The following is a 24,865-nucleotide window of genomic DNA, read 5'->3' as shown; positions in this document are numbered from 1 at the left end:
AAAGCTGGAATCAACTTGAACCAAATGAAGTGCAAAACTATGATGCTGTAACTTCAAATAGTTCATGTTTTCACTGGTTTAACTTACTTAAACATCCATGTTTAAGATAATAATTATGGAAAACAAATTTATCTAACTAGCTACACTTTATTTATAAGCATTTTATGAACGGCCTTTTCTTCTTTGCTTGACATGCTTAATTTTTAGCTCAAGCTGACTAATAAAGGAATTTTTAAAGGACAAAGAACAAAAGTGGAATGGATTTGCACCAAATGATGTGCCAAATCATGATGTTACTTGAAATTGTTTATCTTTGCTCTGGTTTAACATCCACATGTAAGATGATCCTATATATCCTAAAGCTGTTTGACTGATGAAACATAATTTTCTGAGCATTTCATGAACTTTCAAGGCTCTTTTTCTGCCCATAAACCCATCCAAGAAGCAAAATCTAACTGAGGTAAAACAATACAAAACCAGGTCAAATCACACTATAAAAAAGTATGTGGTATTTTTGCCCACAAAATTTAAATTTCTGAGGCATTTTATAAACTATTGAGTCTTCTTTGAGGCTTGAGAAACGCATTTTGCGACTGAAGAAGAAAATACAAAATAAGCTATAATGATAGAAGCACTACCAATATAGGGCTGTGGGCTATAAAAGAGAAAAGAAAAAAAGATGAAGGTGAAGAAATGGCAGGATTGCTTCTCCACAGGTGGAGGGTAAGAACAGAGGAGATGGGGTGTAGACACAGAGGATAAATACGCTGAGCTATGAAGCAGCAGAGAGAAGGATGAGAAGTGCTGGGGACAGCTTCCCCCTGCAGATGTTGACAGAAAACAGACAGAGACACAGACAGAGACATGTGGAGATGCAGGAGGAGGAGGAGGAGGAGGAGGGAGGAGAACAAAGGATGGATGGCTTCCCTGCAGGTGGGACCAGCTCCGATTGAGCAATGGAGGCGAAGGAGAAAGCAGAGGCGAAAAATAGATTGATAAAGACAAGAGAGACAGTGTGGGCTGAAAGAGGGGAGTACGGAGAGTGGGGAGTGATGTTTCCACTTGTTTTGTTTATGGGAGACAACTTTTTGTGCATATATCAGCAACAACATGATAAATCCTTCAACGGGGCACATTTTACACTTTCAAAGACATTTTATCACATCATTAAGAGCCTGGCATCTATAGAATTCTTGTTTTTATGGTCATATTTTTTCTCCAAAAGGATTTACAGGTTGTTTCAAGAATTTGGCACAGGAGGATAATACTGTATCTCTCTGTGGGATTGGCTAGATATAAAAAGGATCTACTCTGTCCACCTTAGCCCTAATTTATTGACTTCTTCACTGACTCTGGAAGTCAATTTAAAGGGGATAGACGGGACTTTCAGGTTGACAACACAATTTTCTGTCACTTCTGTCTCAGAAAAAAAATAGGTTTCTTCTAGTATGAAAGCGTGTTATAGGCCCGGAAAAGAAAAACAGATCAGTATCACGTTTGTGAAAAGTTAACTTTACATGTTATTGCGATATACAAATCCTTTTTTGTTAAAACAACAAACTATTTCAGGGTTTCCTCCAACAAAGTTGTTTGGCCTGCATGTATGCATGTATATTTTGATGGAGGCCCGGCATAACCTGACATGCCATCTGGGAAGTCGTCCTTGGAAACTGTTTGGAAAAGAGCTGGCGCTTTCAAAAAACACTTGGCAGGTGATTGGATGAACCATCTGTCTATCACATCAAACATGTGCTACCTTCAACCAATCAGATCAATGCTTTTATGGACGCCTAAACCCATGCCTTTGGCTGCCAGTCGTCCCTCCTAGGACACTGATTGGCTGCACCGCTTTTGATGCTGACACAAACCGATAGCTTGAAGCCTGGCAAGATGGATTCCTGCATGATTTCATGAATCCAGCTGCCTCATAAGATACGGCCCAGTGTGGGCCAGCGACGGACTGATAGCAGCATTAAGGTAGGAGGCTGTAGTTTCTGTGGTGACTTAATCATAACACAGATTTCCATGGCCCTACGTTAAGTCAGTGTTGAAAAGTAATTGGAGATTTGAAAATATTACTATATGATTTTCTGTTATAAATTTGTCATATGTTCAACACAAATTAATTAAATTAAAAAAGAATAGAGAAATAAAATTCCATTAATGCTAATAGGTCCAGTGGGGGAACAACTTAGTGATAACTTGTATTGTTATAATGTTATTAGAAGAAATGTTTTGTGTTATAACAATATACACTTTATCTTGTTATAATATGAAAGTGTCATGTTATAATGTGAAATTTCATTTTGTGACAAGAAACAGTTCCGGTTATAACAAGATAAATGGTGTATTGTTATAACAAGACATGAAAATATCTTGTCATAACATGAAAATCTTTTTGTTAAAGCAATAATCACAGTCACATTATAACAGGATTCTGACCTGTTTATCTTTTCCTGGTGTGGCAGTAATATAGTCCTTGACATTTAAATAAACTGTTGATTGACTGACAAATAAAGCGGGTTTTAAAGGTTTGTGAAAATACAAGAATGACTTTAAAAGCACTTGTTTTTCAAAATAAATAGAAATGTCTGAGGGTAATAATTATCTCAGCTTTCTGTCTTGACATCAAAAAATGAAGCCTGTATTATGTCTTATCAAATATGCAGATTTTCTCTAATTCCACCAAAGAAAACCTCAAAAAAGTCACTTTAAAAGTTCATAAACTTGAAGCCCAAACTAAAAAATACCAAATATTTAAGAGCATATCTTGCTACTCATTGGTTTCTTGTTGCAAATTAACAAGTGATCCACACTGTCTCCCAGAAGATTAATTATTTTTCAGCTGTTTTCACCTCATGCTCCCCAGCAAGTAAAAAAAAAATCTAAGGACACAGAGCTCACTGATTACACATTTTGGGAATAACACTTATTCACTTTTTTGCAAAGAGATAAATGAGAAAATCAATATCACTCTTTCTGTACAGTGAATGTGAAGCTACAGCCAGCAGTTAGCTTAGCTTAAAGACTGGAAACAAGGGGAGCAAGCTGGCACCTTTACATTTCACAAAGAAGAGCCCAAAAGGTCAAACTATTCCTTTAACATACAGAAGCTTGGAGGCAACACTAACCATTAATTTGTCAGCTGTTAATCAGTATTTTACTTGAAACTCATCCGCCCGTGCACACATGGAGGCTGGATGTACTGACAGAGCCTCCTTCACAGCTTGCTCATTGTTCCTTCACCAACCACATTTGGAAAATCAGCTCTCTTTGCACACGAATGACGAAGACGCCGCATCCTGCTCTCCCCTCTGTTCACACTCCGTCCCCTCGTTTGGACGGCGTTCCTCAGCTTCCATTGTTGTCTAATTAGCCGTACAGTGTGCAGATAATGGTGAGAGCTACATACCTTGGACAGGCCTGAGCAGGCTGCCAGGATGCCCACAATACTCACTGCTGTGCCCAAAGCTTTGCCTGATTACTGCCAGGGAGGAGACTGGCATGGGAACACGAGGGACACAAAGACTGGCACAGGTATACAGACAGTGACATACACTTTAAAGCCCTGCCAGCATACATAACATGCCAGGGCTTCTCCTGTCAAATGATCTGTGTGTGTGTGTGTGTGTGTGTGTGTGTGTGTGTGTGTGTGTGTGTGTGTGTGTGTGTGTGTGTGTGTGTGTGTGCACTCAGGTGTGTCTGTTACCATGGGTGTGTGTGTATGTGTGTGTGTGTGTGTGATGCTACACGGCACTGTACTCCTGTGTTTGCTGAATGAACATGTGTGTCAGTGGAGATAACAAAGCATCTCTGCTGCGGGGTGAAGACCAGGATGTAGTTTTTCATCCCTTCAAACACACTCACTGTTAACACAGACACCAAACATTCCCATCATGCACTGTTGTTTTCTTTTTTTTTCTTTTTTCTTTTTTCTGGTCTTCAAAAGGAGATTTTTTTTTCTGGTGATGTTTAATCAGACAAACAAAAAATTTGGTCCCTTTTTTTGTGTTTTTTGTCTTTTTTTAATTTTGTGTTCATTTATTTTTTTATTTTTGCAGATATATTCACAAAAAAATATTTAAAATTGAAAATTATGAGCCTTAAAAAGTCCCAAATGGAGAGTTTTGACTAATTCAGAACATCTTCAGTCTTTTTTCCTCATTTCATGCCTTATAGAGCAAATAGTTTTCTCATAGCTTGTTTACATCTGGCATCAACAAATGCATTTACCATCCATAAAGTTGTCTTTCAAAAATTTTGTGTAAATGGTGAAATCAGTTGAAACAGTGTGTTTAAGCAGTTGCTAAATGTTGGCAGTCTGGCACACTTCAGACACCGATTAGCCACCGAAACAGCAAAGTAACACTGTGTTTTTTACACAAAGAAAGAAATCACTTAATGTAAACATTTGTCAAATTTTCAAGGTCAGAATAATGAAGAATTTGTCAGACAGTGTTTCACAAATTTCATAGTCACTAGACAACTCACAAAATTTGGCAATTTTTTGATGAGGTCTGGGGATTTTCTCCTCAGGCAACAAAGAGGAAGCCTATATTGGTTACTGTTTAAAAAATTTGAAAAATCTGTCATGCTTTACAGTCAATAAAATGTCTTTTGTCATAATTGTTGTCTAAATTGTGAACTCAGTCAAAGTTTATTTAGGTAGCATATTTAAACACAGTTGACCAAAGTGCTGAATAGGAATAAATGCAAATAAAGTAAAAAAAAAAAAAAAATAATAATAATAATCAATTAATAACAAAAAAAGAATAAAAATCAATAGAGTAATAATAAAAAGATCAAGATGTCAGCTCCTACATGAAAAGGTAAGCTGTTTCAAAGATTGAGGGCAGCCACCACAACAGTTTGGTTGGGTCTATTTTTGTGCCTGTATCTGAGCACATCTAACTAACATCTAACTGGAGTGTGAAGGTGCAAAAGTTCAGCTAGGTAAGGTGGCGCCAACTCATTTAAAATCAATCAAAACAACAAATAAATCTTAAAATCAATCCTAGAACCGACAGGAAGCAAATCAAGGGAGGCCAACACTGGTGTCATGTGATCACACTTTCTTTTTTTTCCAGTTAAAATACGAGCAGCTGCATTTTGTACTAACTGCAGATGATAAAGAGACAACTGATCCATACAGAGAGTTTCAGTTATCTAACCAAGAGGTAATAAAAGCATGAAAAAGTCTATCTATTGCATTTAATGCTGAAATTACAGGAAGGCTCAAATTATTAAGAAATTGTCATATACAGCTTTTCACAAAGACTTGGTTGCATTAACACCTGAACTCAGAGCTGTGCACGTGTGATCAGATCACTCAGAACACATGTTAATAGCAGGTGTAAACAGGGCCTTAGTTATGAAGGGATGATGAAGGTTTAAAGCACTGGAAATGCAAAGTATGTGGACATAATAATGAAAGAGCTTCTTTTTAAATCTTTGTTTTACTCTTCTTACTCTACATTGCTGCAGTGGAATCTTCTTCTGCATGCTGTTTATTTCAGATATGATCATTTCTTAAATAAATGTAAATGCAGCCATATTGCCTGAAGGGTTTTTCCATTTTGTAGCTGATTGCATCAACAGCAGGCAGACTTGCAGCGAAACCATTTCACACTCCCTCCGATAAGGCTGAAATAATTCAAATTGTAATCCGTCACAGATTATCAACTACCTGCTTTTAGCTGTAACTGATAAACATAATCCATCAGATTACCAAAGATCAGCATTCCAACATGCCCAGCATATTTTTGTGGTTGTTTTGCCTCCGAGCTGAAGCAAAAGCGTAATTTTTGTAACATGTATGACTTCACTCTGGACTGAATGTTCCCTCCCGAGCTGCATATCCAGTATCTGTACAAAACAGGAGGCACCACAAGCCTGGCATTGTTTCTCACAGATAAGAACAGGATGAAATGGCCAGAAAACTGTGGGCAGGCAGCGACGTCAGCAGCACTCACAGTGTTAAGACATGAGACAGTCTGTCGCTGTGTGCTGCATATAAGAAAATCGTGTTGATATAGATGTTGTCTCTCATGTTTTATCATTCCGTTTAGTGTCACAGAGCTCGGCATCTGTTATTCTGAAAAATACGTCTTAAAGCCCACATGGTCGGTGACACCACAGATTTGAGGAAGTTCTTAGAATCCTGAAAGACTCATCTGTCCATCTCAGTTTAAGAATTATCTGTCCACGGTACAAGTTACAAGATTTTTAAGCAACACGACCCAATTGTAGCTTAATTTGTATGACTTGAATCAAAATTTAAAACTATTAATATTAGCTATATTTTTCTATAGCAAGTTTCCATCATCTGTAATGCAGATTAAGCAAGCAGATCTTTCTAGGGTTGGTAAACCAATGAATGAATGAATTCAATTATTTTGGTCCATATTTGTAATTTTCCAAAATTAAATAAACTATAAGGCTTTAAATTAAGGAGAAAACCAAAAAAATAATTTCACACAAACAAATATTTATGTAAGGTGAACCCCGAGAACTATTTACAATGCAGAAAGTTCCAAATATCTTGCTTAATAGAAAACAAAATAAGTTCAAATGTCTGTGCAGCTGATGGATTTTTTTTTTTCCTGAAAAGAGCTACATGATCTGGTATTCAGAGGGAAAACAGAGACAGCTAATTTAACTGGTACTCTTCCAATTAATCAGCTCCAATGAAAAGTGCAAGTCATTCCAAGTAGGCCCACTGCATTCAAAACTGTGAAATTTGTCTACAAGCAAGCATACGATTCAACAAATTGAAAATACAGCTCCCAAATAGATTTGCAAATGCCAATTGCTCTGGAATCTCTCAGTTCATTTTTTTTCATTATTTCCAAAGGGCGTCATCAGTCAGTAGAGTCTAATGCATCTATGTGCAATTGAAAGGATCTACAACCAAGCAGAGAGAAAACACGTGACAGCACTGAGCGACACTTGCGAGTTTGGGCGTTGTGTTGTCCATTTTCAAGCAGGAAAAAAAATGGCTTGGTCACAAACTACCTCAAATTACATCTAAACAGAAAACCAAAGTAAAACATTCTGCATTGAATAAATGGTTGTGATTGGCTCAACAAGATCCAGGGCAAGTGGAAATCTCTCTGAACAGGAGTATCAATATATATGTTGGTCTAAAATGAGCTTTTACTTTAAAATATGTGTGTACTCAAAAATTGACTTGTAACCTTAAAATCAAAAGTCAAATCTAATATTGGATTTGGAGAATCATGACATGCCTTATATGTTTCATATAATTAGTACCAAATCACATAGTCCTTTCTGGAAATTTCCTAGGAAAGGATTAAGAAATTAAGAAAGACCTTTTCACAGCAGCCATTTTGACATGAAATTGTCAGGTACACACTAATGGTAATTAAGGTTTCATGGCTGCTGTTGTGTATGTTGGCTCACTGGAAAGTCTCTGCTACACTAAATCTTAATGAGTTTTACTGGTAACACCTGTGTTTGCCCTATTCTTTCATGTCAGAATGGCTGCCTGTGAATAAGGCCTACAATGGACCCCTCTAAAATAAATCTTTATTAATTCATCCAGATGGGCTGAAACTTTTGTTGAGGATTCTCTTGGAAATACCAGCAAAACTGCAGTAAGTTTTGTAAACTAACTGCTGGAGATTTATCTCTCTGAAAAATGGAGGCTTGGCTCTGTGACTCGAATGTAATGATGATCACTCAGAGAGGCAAAAACTTGGAGCAAATGTTTGAAGTGTCCAAATATGAAGTAAAACGGGGTTATTCTTCTCAAATTAAATTTATATAACCGAATCTCCTGCACATTATGGGAAAATCCGTTTTTTCATGCCTCATCTGCAGCACTTCATTCCTCCTGCGTCTAATAATCTCAGAACTAATCTTTCCATTTTCAGAAAGTAATATTATACCGTTGTTGTAATAACGATGTAAGTAATTCCATTACAAGAAATCGTGAGCGCTTAATAAATCTTTAATTTAACAACCTGGACCCAAAGTTGTGAATGTGTGAGCTTCCAAGATGACAAAACATACCTATTTCTCATAATACCATGCAATGTTAGTGAGTTAAGAGGTTTAGTCTTTGTTTTACCTGGTATGACTTTATACACGCAGTTTATATATAGGGTTAGGATAATAGGTGTTGATGCAATATGTTGTGGAAATGAGTGTTTCTGCTACCTGCTATCGCACCTTTATTCCTGTCTCAAAGGTGTCAAATCCCTCATGAGAGGTGGGAGATTGGAGCTGACAGGAATATCAGCTGCTCATTGTGTTTGTCTGAAGACTCTGAACACAGCAGATTGAACAAAATGACTATAAAGGGATAGTTTGGGTTATTTGAAGTGGGGCTGTACAAGGTACTTATTGATAGTGTATTACCTACAGTAGAATTGTCAGCACATCCACCCCCCCTGCTGGGTCACCAACAAACAAACAGAACAAATGGATTTTAGCCACTAAAAAAAGGGCCAACTGAAAAAATCATTATCAGTTTAAGTGTACACTATAGTTAGAATATTTTCACCATGTTATCTTGCCACCAGACAGCTTTTTCCTTTGGGGAAGTTCCCATCGTATAAGCCAAAACACGCTCTCTCTCTTACTAAACCAGAATGCATTTGGAAAAACAGTAATTTTACCACACAGGACGCAGGACTTGCTGGTCTTTCACTACCACAGTATGATAGTTAGTGTTACTTTGGTGAATCTGAACTAAACTAAAAACACTGAGGTCACTCAAATACATGAACAAACTAACTGCCCGAGGCAGCAGTAGATCAGCAACTGCTGTCTTCTGCAAGGTAAAATTACAGATTTTGCCAGTTGTTTAGAGAGAGTGAAATTTTGTTTGTTTAACAGCGGTATCTGTTTTTCTGCTCGCCCTGTCCTCAGCAGTACATTGTTTAATGTCCTACACCAGGACTAGTGCTGCTTCTCCAAACTGGGGGCATCCCAACCATCTACTGTCGGAGAAACACTGACTTTATATAAATTATCCAAACTATCCTTCTGTGTTTTGGGGACTTTTTCATCTAAATTAGACACTTTTAGACTGGAGCTCTGTCTTGACGGAAGACAATAGATTAAAAAAAAAACAAGTCTCAAGCTTGTGTGTTTTTGCCCAAAGTCACGAATCATTTCCCAGGGTGGTGAGGGCAGAAAAGGACAAAGTTAATAATAAAAGCACTCTGCAGTTGATGAGTGATGAAGCTGACGTTCTCCTTTTTTCTTCACTTCCCCTGCTCCATCCCTCACTCCCTTTGTCTCTTTGATACTTTTCTATGCTTCCATTTTTTCCCATTTTCTCCTCTGGTTTCTTCTCCCCCATTCTCTTTCCGTATTTCTCCTCCTCCTTCTTTTCTTTCTCCTGCTTCTTTGTCCTCTCCATCCCCCTGTTCCCTCCCACAGTGGGGCCCCACATTGGCCGGTACTGTGGCCAGACGTCCCCGGGCCGTGTGATCTCCTACACCGGCATCCTGTCCATGACCATCACCACTGACAATGCCATCGCCAGAGAGGGATTCTCCGCCAACTACACCATCCGCGAGAGGAGCCTCCCCCCGGGCCACGAAGATGAGGGTGAGCAGCTGGAGCAGTGATGAGAAATCGAGACGGGGGGTGGGGGGGGGGGGAATGACATGGAGGGTAGAAATGTCATCTGGCGTTAGGAAGAAGCAGGGTTCATTTTCTGGATGTCTCATTTGACTTGTAAAGTATAAAAAATACTTCTAGATTTAAAAGTTGATAACCCTTCACAGTAAACATGAAGTATTAAAAATGTGTACATAAGTATTTCATCTGTCAGCCCAGCTTCAACCTCAGTGTCCTCTAGCAACACACTGAATCTCTTGAGGTATAGGAGCTGGTATGTATGTGATCTTTGACCTCTGACCTCTAGTTTGAACAGAAGGTGAGCAGAAAGACAATTTCTCTTTCAGGGATTAATAGCATGCACTAGAGAAAAAAGTGACCTTTTCACTTCATTGTCACATTGTGTACATGCAATCAGCTGTGTTGACTTTGTATCTTAAGAACAAGAAAAAGACAGATAAAAGTTTTTTTCTACTGCGATTTAGGATAACTTTCATCGATTAGGCTATGAATTATGTTCTGATGCAGCTTTTTATTCGCAAAAATCCCAATGAATAATGAAAAATGGGAATAATAATTTCCCAGACCCCAAGGTTGACAGCTGCATATTGCAAAAACAGCAGACTAAAACCCACAGATGTTAAATGTACAGAGACTCTGGACTCTGAACAACTGGGTTTGCTACATGGAGCAGAGCAAAAAATGCAAATGCAAGAAAATACAAATTGAATATAGAAAAAGTATGTTACTCTATTATATACATCTTATATCAGTATTCTTCCTGTAATTGATACCATCTGCAAGATAAAACCAACAGAAGGAAACGTGCAGCTGCTGTTTGATTCAAATCTTATTGAACTTTAAATATCAGGAACAGGATCTGAATTTGACTGTACAACAGTATACATTTCAGGGTCCGACAATGTCCCCTCTCTGAACAGGTGAGCCACCTGTTTAACGCTGTCGTCACAGAAAAATGATCCATTTTTATCGGCTTTAGCTGTGAACTCTCTGTAGAGGCAGCGGCACGCTGTAACTGGCCACTCTGGGGCTCCGTATAACATAAACGAGAGAGGAAAAACATAATGATGGTAAATGAGATGATCCGAGTCGGTGCTTGCCAGATGGGGCATGTCTGGGCAGGTTTTGCTTGCCCGCCAGTTATTTTTAGTTGCCCCGGGCAACCATTAATGTCGGACCCTGCATTTAGTCTTATCTCATAGCTGTAACTTTGAATTTCTGATTAAAAAAAAAGAAAAACAGCTAATATATTCATCAGCTTGACCTACTTTTAACTCTTATCTTCTGTTGAACAGTGGATTTGGCTGATTTCATACATCAGGATATGATCATGAGATGAAGAGTTTCTCATGTTTGCTCGTAGATCAAGTTGTTTTTCATGTGTTGTTCATGTGCACATGGTTTTTAATAAAAAAGCCTGCTATCCGCATCAGTTGATGATCAGCATGACTGTTTTGGAATGTCTGTAGAGATTTAAGTTATGTTGGCCCGTATGGTTCCTGCACTCTCGTAACCTCGACCCCTGTCACCCCTGTCAAGGAATGTGAGTGTGGGTACAGAGGTGAGTTTACATAAGGTCCACAGTGGCTAACGGGGTTACTTTGGAATAAACGTCACTGTTAATAGATATTTTAAGAGTTAAAATCATTGTATATTTTGTGTTTAGGTCAGAATTATCCTTTATCTGAAGGATTTACATGTCCCAGTAGCACACAGTAGTCAGTGAAGATGTTAAATTGCTTCTTTTCTACAGTTTGTATGCCAAGAATCTATGGAGTTACAACAATATATATGTTAGGCAATGTTAATGTGCTTTGCATGCATGTTCAGGAGCTTTCTCTCATATCAGATGATATGATCTTGGGTTAATTCTGGACTTCTGGTCCATGTTTAGGTTCAGATATCCAGTTAAGATGCACATTTTGGTATTTGAATTTCCAAAAACAAAAAAAAAACATCCAAGCAAGATAGAAACAAAAACACAGACAAAAAATTATTTTCAGTTTGTAACAGGCCAGAGCAGCATATTGTAAAGCTTTTTTTTACCTTTACACTGAAAATTTTGAGGCTATTTGTGTACATATTGGATATCACAGCATTCAATCACCACACCATGCACTGTGCTGGGAAATGTTTGTGAATTACACATGTATGTACAGACATTTCACCAGAGGGGTCAAAGTAATTACCTTGTTTTTTTTTCAGTTTTCTTGTTTGTTTTTGCCATGGGCAGAACATGTGGGTGTTGGGCTGTTTGTATGTGTGTGTGGTTGTGTCTGTGGTTGTGTGTATGGGTTATCTGATGTTGACGGTGAAGGTTCATGACAAGCTGATAATATATGCATGTTGTCTACATGTTTCAAACATATCTACAGTATGTGCATGAGAGATAAATCTGTCCCATCTAACTAGGATGGCTGGGAGCACTGGTGTTAGACAAAGCTCTAATTATATTAGCTTAAATAATACACACTCACACTCACTCACACATACACACACAGACACACACACACAGTTACTGTGCCTACAGACCCCCGTCTAAGCTCAGCAGATTGAATTACGCTAAGGCCTCTCGCCAAACCAAATCACATTGTCTTTTCTCCAAATTTTACAACCATTCTAATGGCAAGAAACCAGTGATTCCCAGCCAGGGGTACTTGTACCCCATGGAGCACTTCAGCAGTTGCCAGGGGGTACGTGGAAAGATTTGAAAAAATAAAAATTGCATTTTGGTTAGGAAAAGATATCCACATATTGAGTCACTTGAACACCATTTCTTGTGATTGAAAATGTGTGAATAATTAGTAAGCTAGCAGAGAAGTCTAAACAGTTGGCAGACGTGGGAATGATTTGTTCAAATAACAAGTAATTGGATAAATGGTTGCAATATAGCTAAAATGATATGAATATATGTTATATCCATTAGCTTAGTTTCGGCTATTTCAACAGTATATCTAATGCTGTTCAAATTGTTAGTTAAAAGGAAACAAGAAGTTAAGTTAAAGATTAATGTGAGATAAAAATGGATTAACAGTTGAGATAGTTGGCTAAAAGTAACCATACATGGTTGAAAAATATAGCTTAATTAATGCTAAACAGTCTAATAGTTACCTAAAATGTGGCTAATCAATAAATATGCTAATTCAAACAACAAATTGGATAAATTGAACAGTTTTATAAAAGTATTAAGCTGTTGAAGTGTGATGTTTTAAACATAGTTGAAACAGCTAGCTAAATTCATTCTAACAGTTTAAATATAGTTAGCTAGAAGTAATGGATAAGTGGTTAAAATTCAACACTAGCTAAAATGGATAAACAGTTGAAATAGTATAGCTATATGGTTGAAAAAGATAGCTAAGTTAATGCTAAACAGTTAGCTAAAAGTACACTATCAATAAATAGGCTAACTGAAACAGCTAATGTGATAAATGGTAAATAGTTTTTGAAAAGTAATAAATGGAATTAAAGAGTTCGCTACAAGCCGTCGTTGAAACAGCTAGCTAAATTAGTGCTAAACCATTATGATATATATTTAGCTAAAAGTAATGGATAAGTGGTTGAAATTTAATGCTAGCTAAAAGGATAAATAGTTGGAATAGTTAGCTAAAGGTAGGCTAATCAATAAATACGCTAAATGCTAACTGGATAAATGTTACAAAAAGTGTTCTAAAGGTATGTAAAAGTCTTAAACATGACTTTTTGCTAACTATTTAACAGTTTGCAAAATGTATGGTAAATAGTTTTAATACTTAAACTGTTGTAATACTTAAACTTCTGAAACAGTTAGGTAAAAGTCATGCTTCAAGGTAATCCTGATTTGTTAAAAATTGTTGTTGGTTTAAATCCTATCTGACAAAATATGTTGGAACCACTGATATAAACAACCTTTGCAGGATAAAGCAGGATCTTTCCTAACAGCCTGGGAGGAATCAGATTCTGATGTCCTGTAGTGAATTTACGATTTTCTGTCGCTCTGTCCCGGTCATCGCCATCATCATGGCCTCCAGCGGGGTCTTTGATCAGCCGAGCCATCATGAGGGGGTTAGTTTTATGTCCTTTCTTTCTTTTTGGATGGAGAGGTAGAGAGATGGGGTTGAAGTTTCATGCCTGCTGTGAGGCAAACATGGAGGTTGTCTCATGAATAGAAATGAGAAAAGAGCAACAGAGAAGTTTTTAAGCCAGATGGAAAACAAAAAAGTGAGAGGATTTAGAGATAAACTGATTTATCAGCTGGCGGATAGCCAGCGGTGTTTTACTTTCTCATTGTCTCGCTGCAGTTTCAGGGCATTTCTGGCAAGAGTAGTCCTCCAGGAAAAGCTCAGAATTGGAAGATTTGGGCGTGAAAACTGTCAAGTTAACAAATATTGATGATGAGCACAAAAAACAAGCTTTCTGTAGTGTTTTGGTGGTGTGGTAAGCAAACTTTCTCCCTCATTTATTTGTGGAACTTGGAATGTTGTAAGTGTGTTTGTGTCAGTCTGGCAGACCTGGCGTCTCCAGACAGCCCTCCCACACACACACACACACACACACACACAAACACACGCTTCCTTTTGTTCCACCTCCCTCTTCCTTCCCCAGGGTCCCCTGCTGTTTCAGAGTGGACACTGCCATCTCAGAGATACAAGACATGTAGTTCGAGTTTGTCCAAAATGTTTTGTAATGAGTTTGTGAGCCCAAAGATTGCAGAATTTCCGTAACCCACGGAGGACCAGATCCTTAAATTAGAGTGGAAAACTGAAAATCAGCTAATTTAGAGCTGAATCTACACATTGCAGCAATATGTGCTGCGTGGGTTTGTCTGTATTTTATATGGTTTATTTTGTGTTTCGAGTGCATGTATATACATAGGCCTAAAGAATCAAAGCATCAGATGATCTCGATCAACAGGAAATGACCAGTTTTGATCTCTTCTTTTTTCTCTAATGAGAAGATGTGCTACTTATTTCTGTTTTATATCATTATTAATTGATTTATGTTCAGCTTTCCGACTGTTGGTCAGACAAAATATTTGGATAATTTGAAGTGGGGTTGTATGAGATACTTATAGTTATTGTATTAGCTACAGTAGCCTAGATGGTGGTCAACACTCCACCTAGTTTGGAGAAGCAGCCACTTACCCCTAAACAAAGTGCCACCTAAATAAAATGTCGGTTTAGGCGTATGCTATATATTTAGAATATTTGGACTGCTTTATCTTGCTGTCAGATAGCTTGTTCCTACAACGAACCACCATTATTTAAGACAAATTTTGGTCCCTCTTGCTCAACCAGACTGCATTGGCATATCAGTAATTTTACAGATTTTTCACAGAATACAGGGGTTGCTGGTCTACAGCCACCTTGATCTGTTAGCAGCCAATGGAGTCTGAGCAAGAGAAGAACAGTATCTGGCTTATATAACTGCAGCTTCCCATTGGTAAAGGCTGTGTGACAGCAAGGTAAAGCATGGAAAATTTCTAACTATAGTGTGTACTTAAACCAGTATTGACATTTTTAGTTGGGCTTAAAATACTAATAATAATTTCCTGCTACAGCAGAGCATTGATTAGCTTCCTACACTGATACCCCAGGTGCTTCTCCAAACTGGGAATTTGCCAGTAATACATAGGTACCACATACAACCCCACTTAAAAAAACTCACACTCTCAAACACTTTTTGACAAAAATTCATGGCCAAAATGACAAAAGATAGATTAATTATGAAGATAATAACTACAGTACTTGCAGTATCAGAATAGTGTAGTAGTTTGATAAAAGCCATTAAATAGACATGAGATTCAGCAGCCCTTAGCTTCTTCTATAGGATTATTAGCCAAATGCAAATTTACGGTGACTTGGACAATGACATATTTGACTCTTCTCTTCACCACTTAAATTTTAAACAGCAACCATGAGATTAACGTGCTGTTTGAGGCTGTTTACGTCAATATTATTATTATATTATCATATTAGCCATATCATCATGGCCCTCCCTGAAGCAAAACAGCATGTTATTGAAATATAAATGAAATTCAGAGACAGATTTTGCGTTTTTTTTTTACAGGTTTCATACTCAAATCTCTGCATGTACAGTAGAGTAAGTGTGTAAATGTATGGCTGCTGTACAGAAGCAACAGTCACCACGCCGCCTCTGAAGTGTCAACACAGGAGCTGTTTGAAATGACTCTTTTACTGCTGTGACTGACTGCCCAGCAGGGAGCAGGGACAGGCACTTTACAATGTCTGGGTGACACTCTCATCACAATGCTCACTTGTTTTGTGCAAGACTCAGACACAAAATGAGCTTTTCTCTCAGCACAGATTTATGACTTTAACTCGAGGTGTTTCTCTTACAAACCCAGCTGCGGAGTTTAGATATAAAATCAGCCATTTGCAAAAAGAGCAAAATACTACAATTCAGGTTATACATCTAATGATGTGTGAAATAAACTTTTTTTAAATGCATATTAAAGGTTTTGATAACAAATATTCCCTCTTATTCAGTGGAATGATGCAGCTCTTGATTCACACCAGCTACTTGATAATTATCTTCTCATTTGGTGATCATTTGGAAACTTAATGCCACCATGGGACGTGCTTAGGAACAAAAACTTCATGTCCACTGGTATTTCAAGACACACAGAGACCACACCATTTTAATTTTAGCGCAATGGTAATATTTCCTAGAATGATTAATTAAAAGAAGATAAATACAATGAAATAAATATACCTTTTAAAGCAATGTTTTTAACTACCACATTTGTGGGTATTGGTCTGTAAAAGGTCATTAAAAAAATAATTTTTAGGTGTGTTGTCACTTTTTTGGTAATGGACTTTTTCTTTCTGTGGCAGCTTTCACCTGTATGGAGCCACTGGGCATGGAGTCGGGGGAAATCACCTCAGAGCAGATCACAGCCTCCTCCCAGTATAACCCCAACTGGTCCCCCGAACGCTCGCGTCTCAACTACCACGAGAACGGCTGGACGCCCTCAGATGACTCCGCCAGGGAGTGGATAGAGGTCAGTGAAGTTTGGTTACATTAGAGGTCGAGGGATCGTGTTTTTGTGGAGTATTATTGAGTTTTGAAAAAGTGAAATTCAATCATTTCGGAGTCTGATCTCAAACTGTACGTATGTTCATTCACTCACTGGTGTTCCCCAGTTTGAACTCGGCTGCGCCGCAGAGATCTGGCTCACATCTGGTCTGAATATTGTTCACTCATTTGTACCACTTCTATGCATGTTACATGGACACAGCAGGAAAAAAGAAATATGCCAACATGCATTATTTATTGAAATCTGCCTCTCCAGCACAGTTGACATTTCTTGTCTTCATTGTGAAATCTGACGTAGCAGCAGCCCTCAATCACTGCATGTGGCCAAAGAGCAGCATACTGTTTATTTTATTTAAACATATTCAAAATCTCTTGCTGTTCGAGGATTCAGTACATCACAGCCTTGTGTAGCTTATTTCTTTTATAAACCAGATAGAAATACCTGGCAGAGTTTCACTACATAATTACACAGTAACAAAAACTAAAATATTTTATAGATAACAAATAGTCATTCTTCTGTTAAACAAGAGTTTCCTTTTCAAATATGTTGTAAGACATACACTGTTTTTCTCTGTACATGGTAGTTTCATACTACAGTAATGTAGTAGGTGATGTTGCGTCATTAATTACATTTAATTGCATGAATTCCATAAAGTCAGATGCTGAGAAAACAGTTAGCTTACTGCTACTCTGTTGAGTTACCTTTTAGCCAAACTAATTTAGCTTGATCACAGGATTTAGCTGCTGCCTCACTCAGTTTTATTAAAAAATTTAATTACCAAGATGTCAGTTCATCAAAATGGATGTCAGAGAAAGAGACATAGCTTGGGCTAAAAAAAAACCCCCACACATTTAGCTTTAGTTATGGCTGTCCTGTAGCTTCCTCTCCCTCTGCAAGTAATACATTTTTAGGTAAAACAGATGTCAAAAAGTTAACTCAGTTATATGACCAAATACTCTTTTGTATGAGCATCAAACTGAGGGAAGACGTGGTCTACAACACAGTGACAAATCTTTGAAACGTGTGAAGTCAAACAACAGTCTGGCTGATGCTCATCTGTTTTTTCCTGTGCTCTTGAGACTGTAATTCATCACGTTCACCTAAAATTACAGGAACTACGATCTGACTTGTTTGGATTCCTCTCGGTGCCAAATTATCAGACCTGACAGGGTCACCAAAAATGTTGGTACTTATGAGTCCTGACTCATTTATAATTGATCTTTGTAAACAACAAACATATGTTTTTCTAATGTGGCGTGGACCGAAGTAAATAGGTTAGATCGCCCCCTCAGATAGACCTGTAAGGTTGGGCTTGAGTCCAGGATCGTCCCATTGTCCCGCACAGGAACTCATAGAGGAAGACCCACAATGCCCCTCGCAGTAAGAACAGACACTCACTTCCTTCCCGTGGGGGTTACAACAGGAAAGACAGGAAGACGGCCTCGGTGCAGGATTAGTAGTAACGGCACTCTATTGTCTGTCTTGGGACTTCTTTTAGCTACTGGGCCACAGCTGAGCCCTCTGGGATGTAATGATATGAAGGACAGTGATTTGATAGTAACTTAATGGGGTCAGATGTGGAGAGAGCCTGAATTTACCATTATGGGTGTCCAGTAAACCTCAAATATACAATATTCATTCTGCATAAATTAAGTCTTTTAAAATCTTCCATTATTTCTTTTGACTTTGTGGCACAGATTTTTTTCTAAAAAGAGGTGTTTCTTGAGATAAAGGATGTTGTAAGTATCAGGTTTGGGGAGTAATATAGATTACATATATCAGAACTGTGTATTTAGGATGCAAAAAAATAACTGTATTCCATTACAGCTACACAAAAGGAGGTAATCAGATTACTGATTCATTTTTTTCTAAACAAAGAACAACATAGTTCAACACTTCACCACTCTCAAAACACCAGTCTGGTTGCAATGAAACCCACTAATCATACAGTCCGTTCATTACCACGGTCTCTAGTGGGAAAAAAAGCTTCACTGGGTTGAATTTTCAACATTATTTTGTTGTAAACTCAGAAAAGAGGAACAGTACAGTGACAGTTCTGCCTTCAGCTGTGAAATACATCAACCAAGAACTTAATATCTAATCTGAAGACAGATTTACAGTTCAGACCAAGTGCTAATGTTAGCTACATAGACCAGTGGCTAACATTAGCTGCACAGAAATATGTTTAACCTCTACCCGTCAAAACTACGACTGCAGTACTACTGAAAAATATTTGGGGACTATAGATGGTGATGGTGTGTGGGTAAAAACACAAGCCTCAGAACTGAATAAGCTTATATCATTTTACTTAATTTTAGTGTGAAAAGCTAGCTTTACTTAAAACAACAAGCACATTTAAATGTGCATAATTACGTCTATCTGTAGGTCATTTAGGTAAAACAAAGGCAGCAAAACCTGGAAAAAATCTGACTAAACCTACAACAAATAAAAACATTATATCAGGCTAAACAATTGCACTATACTTGGTATTTAAATAATCCAAAAGTAACGGAAAGTACTCAAGTTATATTTATTTAATATTGTGATACTAGGTTACTGAATACATTTTTAACTAGTAATTGTACCTGAATACAAAATGAACCTCCTCAACCCTGGTATTCAAGGACAACATTTTAGAGTTTAAACAAGAAATAACACTTCAGATGTTTTCTGTGCTATATGAGCTTTGCAGAACCATCTTTATTAGTATACATAGACATAGACAGATCTTTTTGGAGGGATCATTTTCATACTTTCCTGCCAACTTCTAGGAAAGCTAAAATATCCTTTCCAACATTTGCAATCAACACATTTTCATTTTGGTTTTCTGCTGCAGACGAGCACATTCAAAGCGCTCTGCTCACCTTGTTGCTCGCCGTGTAGGAGGACTGTAAAATCAGGTAAAGACAACCACTCATGTAGGAGCCTACATACCTCATCTATAATATGCAATCGTACAACCAAGGCAGGATTACTGAACAGATAAAGAAGGCAACTACCCCTGGGTTAGTTAGTGGTAGTTTGATGAACAGTGTAGTAGACAGAACTCCAGCAGAGGAGCACTGGTTGTTTTGTTTTGGGCCTCTGGGCAAAATACCATGAAGCTGTTATGTGTTGTGTGCAGTGTGTGCTGTACCTGATTGATACAGACACACAACAGGATGGAAACACAATGTACAGACAATGGGCAGAACCCGGGGCATCAATAGGGATCCACAGCTCAATTTTGCCCCACTCTGGGGTTTATCTGCCCTGCATACAAGAAGCCACTAGACAGCAATGCTGGTTTTCTTTTTGTTGATAAAATCCTGTTTCTTTGCATCATTTTATTATAAACTGTGTCTAAGTTCAGGTCAATAAAAGGAGTAACTCATGGTAAATTGATCCATAAAGACTAATTTTCATCCGCAGCCCCTGGCAGGTTGATGGCTTATAAAAACATTAAAAGATAACGTTCAAAAAAATCACATAAGCACGTGAGCACATGCAAAAGCCAATTGATGGCAAGTAAAAACACTAAAGAATACATTAAATAAGCACAAAAGCATAGACAAAAACTCATGTTGTAAGCACAGGCAAAATAATGTAAACAAATAGTGAAACAATAACACAACCATAAAAAGCTTATTTAAAATTTACTGTACAACATACATAAGAACATAAACACAGACAAAATCATAACAATTAGCAAAATAGTACCATTTTTAGCCTCCTGATATAGTGTTCTGCATTTCTTTATTTTAAAGTTAGCTCTCACATTGTGCAATAAACCCTTTCTTTTTTCCAGTTTAACCTGCTAGGAGGCCCTTAGGCAAAAATACAGTTCACTCTTAGCCCTTATTGACCCCTTATTTTTCCCACTCTCTGTTGATGTAACATCTTAATTATATTTTGTAAAAAATAGTACCTGGACACACAATTTAAATACAATATCAGCTAATATAATCCATTTCTTGCAGGTCCAGTGTAATTTACATTAATTTATTGTCAGAAATTGAACATAATATTCAGAAGTATGTCTTCATTAGTGTATAATCACCTGAAAACAAGAGTTATTGTGTTTTCATTACCAAACAGTGACTCTAAATATGGTGTATGTCATTTTGCACAAGTTTTGAGACTACCATAGGTTCTTTTACATGCTTGAAAACATGGTGGCTGCAATCTGCAAGCTCACTATTAGATGCCATTAAATCCTGCACACTGGTCCTTTAAAACCGTAGCTTGTTACGCATCTATGTTTTGGCCCCTCTGCAAGAAAAAGCCACAGAAAACGCAGGACTTTTCATGAGTGTAATTTTAGGTGCTGGTCTGCTCACTGCGCATATTCCCAGAAAACATTTGCAATCAATCAAATGATGACACACTGTAGCTGCAGCTTTGGGAGCCCCGCTGGTGCCTGGAGTCTCAGAGTAGTTTCCCACCTTTGCCCACTTGGTAATGTAGCCATGCTTCTTAATACCATTACAGAGAGTTTACTCGTGTCCCTGTTGTCCCAGTGAAACAAATGCCCTTCCAAGCCGATACAGTAAAAAAAACAAACTTCAAAGTCTCTTGATTTTATTGTTTTGAGGCCTCAAAAATAGAGGAAGAAAAAACACTGCTCACCCAGTGTCAGGCTTAGCAAAAAAGCATCTACACACTCACATCTAAATCTAATCTAGTGAGGTCTCTGTCTTTTAACCTTTAGTACTACTGCATTCACTTGATACCTGTCCCTGCCTTGAAGGTCTCTGACTGAGAGCTCACTAATTAAAAAGATTTTTGCACAGGTTTGACTGTGAGGATGCTTTGTTCATTCAGAAAATAAAAAACAATGTTAGAATAAAGCAAGCACAAAAATTTAATTCCCATTTCTCATCATCTATGAAGAAGTAAAACAGCTGGTACAGTTTGCTGAGCATGGATGTTTCTTCTCAGCAGCACTGTGCTCGTTCTCCAGTGTTTTCCATGAGGACACACTGACTGTTGACACTGAAGGAGGTGATGACTCTCGTCATTCAGCTCGGCAGTCATGAGACGTACACCAGTCACATGCTCCCTCCTCATGCCCGAGGCTACAAGGTCCAGTTTGGAGTGTGTGGACGGATTTTTGTATGCGTGTTGTTCAAGTGAAGGCTTTGTTGGCAGTCCCTCCTGAAGAAACGGCAGACCGTCCCCCTGCCACAGTGATTTATAGCCTCAGAACCGCCGCTGTTTCCCGCCCCCCGACTCTGTGAGGCGTTTGAGTTATGACTGGTTGTTTTTGTGAAAAGAATTTTCCATTTTATTTGATTAAGTGTGGTGCGTGGCCAACTCCGCACAGCATGGTTTTGCCTTACGGCTTTCCATTCATCTTACTTGAGAAGAAAATTATGACTTAGTTAATTCTTGCATGCCTGCCTCCTCCACGGCAAACACCTCTATTATTCATTTAAAGGCATTTATATTTTATTGATACTATTTTCAGGTTACTATTCATAATGTTGTCGGGGTGATGTTACCCGGTGGCAATTTGGATGGCGGCAGACAGTGAGCTCATTATCTAGCGTTATGATAAATCTGTAATCATATTTTGCACTGTAGTGACTCATTTCATCACAATGCGCGATATTTGCAATAAAATGGAAAGCCTCCATTATCTGTAATAAACGTTTTTATGCAAGTAATGATTGACAGTGGTATTAACTGGTATCCTTAAGGGAAAAAAATGCATACTAAAATTTTACTTATGCAGCATTTTTTTTGAGTAGGTATTCAACAAAGTGAAGTACAAATCCATTATTCAAGCAGCCCTGATCAAACTGTCAAACTAGCCAGGTCCGATCAAATATGGATCAGTATTCCTTTATTGCATCACCTATTCCTAGATTAAAATGTTTTCAGAAACACATTTTATTGACTGTTTAGTTGTAAAATGAGAGAGATTTTAACCAGATGACCCACACTGTGGCTTTTGCATCAAGAAAGGAACACCAGACTCTTGAAAGATCTTGTGAGAGTGATCGTTTTAACCCAAACTATGGTCTTTCCCAAGCCATAGTCATAAGTGTTTTTTGTCTCTTAAGTGTTAATACATTTTAAAACATGATTCATAATTCAAGACTCTTAAACTCAAATCAAATTGTGAAACTAAGCAGTGTTGATCAGAAACGGCTCAGTATTCTGTTACTGTATATTTACTGTATTTACTGTATGTTTTCAGAAACATATTTTAGTGCACAACATGCACAAACATGCTTACATGCAATGCATCATGGGAAACTGTATAAATGAAGGCCGTAGGCTCGTTCGAGATTAACTACGCCTTGCCTGGAAAGTAGACAAGATTAGGCAGCTGCATCAAGAGGCAGTGACAAAAATCTTCAGTTTTCAGCAGCCTGAAGAGTATATACAGGAAGTGACACTAATATCCTGTTAGATCACCTGTAAGCTACCTGTTGTTTGCAGACCATGTTCATAGCTGAGGAAATGAAGTGCGTTCCTGATCGCTCATGGAAGTTGAAATATTAGAGTTGGTCCTACTGTCCCCTGATCCTCTGTTTTGTTGTCTGTGTTGTAACAGTTCGTTCGATGAGTCATATATAACCTTTATTATTATTATTATCAGACACAAAATATCGGCTTGTTAACGGATTAAAACTTAATTGCACAATTTAAGACTAATATATCTAGTGTTCGATATTACAGTTACACAAAAAATTAGGATTTTATACAACACGTGTTGTTGTTGTCAAAATTAAGAGCCAAACAGAGCCAAACAGCTCAGCGGCTGCCTTCATCTTGTGAGGTTATCGTTGCTCACATGTGCATGATGTCAGAGCAACTTGGGATCAAATCAGACACAAATTTAACACTGCATTGTGCGACAATCACTGGTGACTGATTCTGCATTCTGGATCATCTAGAATGCACCTTATCTCTCAGCTCTATCTGCATGTGAATGTCACAAGCTGCAATTCTACTGCGCTCCACAATGGTTGAAGATGCTGTTACATAAGTTGCATTAAACAAACTAAACAAGCTTTCCAGATGGTGAAAACTGTTTTTTCTCACCAGTTTTTTCACCTCTAAATTTTCACCTCATGTAACCAATAATAATTATAACAATAATGATAATAATAATAATAATAATAATAATAATAATAATAATAATAATAATAATGAGCAGCAGGTATTGGTGTAGTATCGGTAGATGTCCAAATTCAGATATCGGTGTCAGATCAGAAAAAAAGGAGATCAGGTACAAATCTGATCAGGTAGAAAAACAAGAGCAATTTGTTACTCCCAACAAGCTTCATTTGTACCAATGTGGCTCAAATATGGTCAGTTGGCGCATCTTCACAAGTTGTAGTAAATTGACTTGTTGTCGAATCCCATGATGTAAGCCCAGGAAAGGCTTCCTTCCCCTCATGACTTCAGGTATTTATAGACGCCCTGCCGTTTGTCTTCAGGATCTCTTTTGACGCCACCAGGAAGAGCTCAGAGACATGCATCTGGAGAACACATTTGGACCACGTGTGTTGTTGAAGCCGGGGACATGGAGGGGGGAAACTGAGAGACAAAAGATCCTCCAGAGAGCGTTATCCAGAGCAGACCTCTGGAGGAATGCCACAGTGAACTTCCAACCCCTGGCAATGTCAATAACCCGAGAGAAACCTCAACACAAATCAGGCTTATTAACATGGAGACGAACGTGTGAGACCATGTCTGAGCTCTCTGTAAGCACATCAGCAGTTGTGGTGAAAGAGGTCGAGCGTCTTCACATTGTCATAACCATGAATCTAATTTCTCAAGCACTGAAAGAGGAGTGATGAAATGGGAGTTATGTCATTCATCAAAGAGTGTAAAAAGCCCCAAAACCAAGTAGATCTAATTAGTCTGATGTTCATTTTGGATAGAAACCTCAAGGCTACTAAAACAAAGTATTTCAGAATTTCAGAATACGTTCCTTCTTCTTTATCAGTGCCACAGAGTCATTTTAAAATTCTGTAATGAGATTTTAAGGCCCCGGTGGTTATAAAAGTCACTCGGCAGATACATAATTTTGTAAAAGTTCCAAACAAAAACATGATTAAGTGATTTTTCCATAAGGATTTAAATCACCATACACATTTTAGCTCTTTCATAAGCTGCGTATTCATATATTATTTAGTAGACATGGTTGTCTAATTAGTGTGTTGAATTTGTTTGGATGAAAACCTCAAGGCTGCAACAAGAAAATATTTCTGAAAA

The 24,865-nt window shown here is 37.9% G+C and overlaps 1 protein-coding gene across 1 annotated transcript in view; it reads left to right on the top strand.

The window, feature by feature from the left end:
* The window catches only part of LOC146318051 (neuropilin-1a-like), a 108,766-nt gene that overhangs the window by 45,652 nt on the left and 38,249 nt on the right, over nucleotides 1-24,865 (top strand). The window contains exons 5-6 of the mRNA XM_084731449.1: nucleotides 9,412-9,582; nucleotides 16,449-16,615. Of these exons, the coding sequence (XP_084587575.1) occupies nucleotides 9,412-9,582; nucleotides 16,449-16,615 (338 nt within the window). The remainder of the gene's footprint in view (nucleotides 1-9,411; nucleotides 9,583-16,448; nucleotides 16,616-24,865) is intronic.

Source organism: Lutjanus erythropterus, chromosome 12 (genome assembly GCF_056507025.1).
Source record: "Lutjanus erythropterus isolate fLutEry1 chromosome 12, fLutEry1.hap2, whole genome shotgun sequence".
NCBI classification, from domain to species: Eukaryota; Metazoa; Chordata; class Actinopteri; order Lutjaniformes; family Lutjanidae; genus Lutjanus; species Lutjanus erythropterus.
Note: the sequence above shows the minus strand (reverse complement) of the source record. Positions and strands in the feature narration are given on the sequence as shown.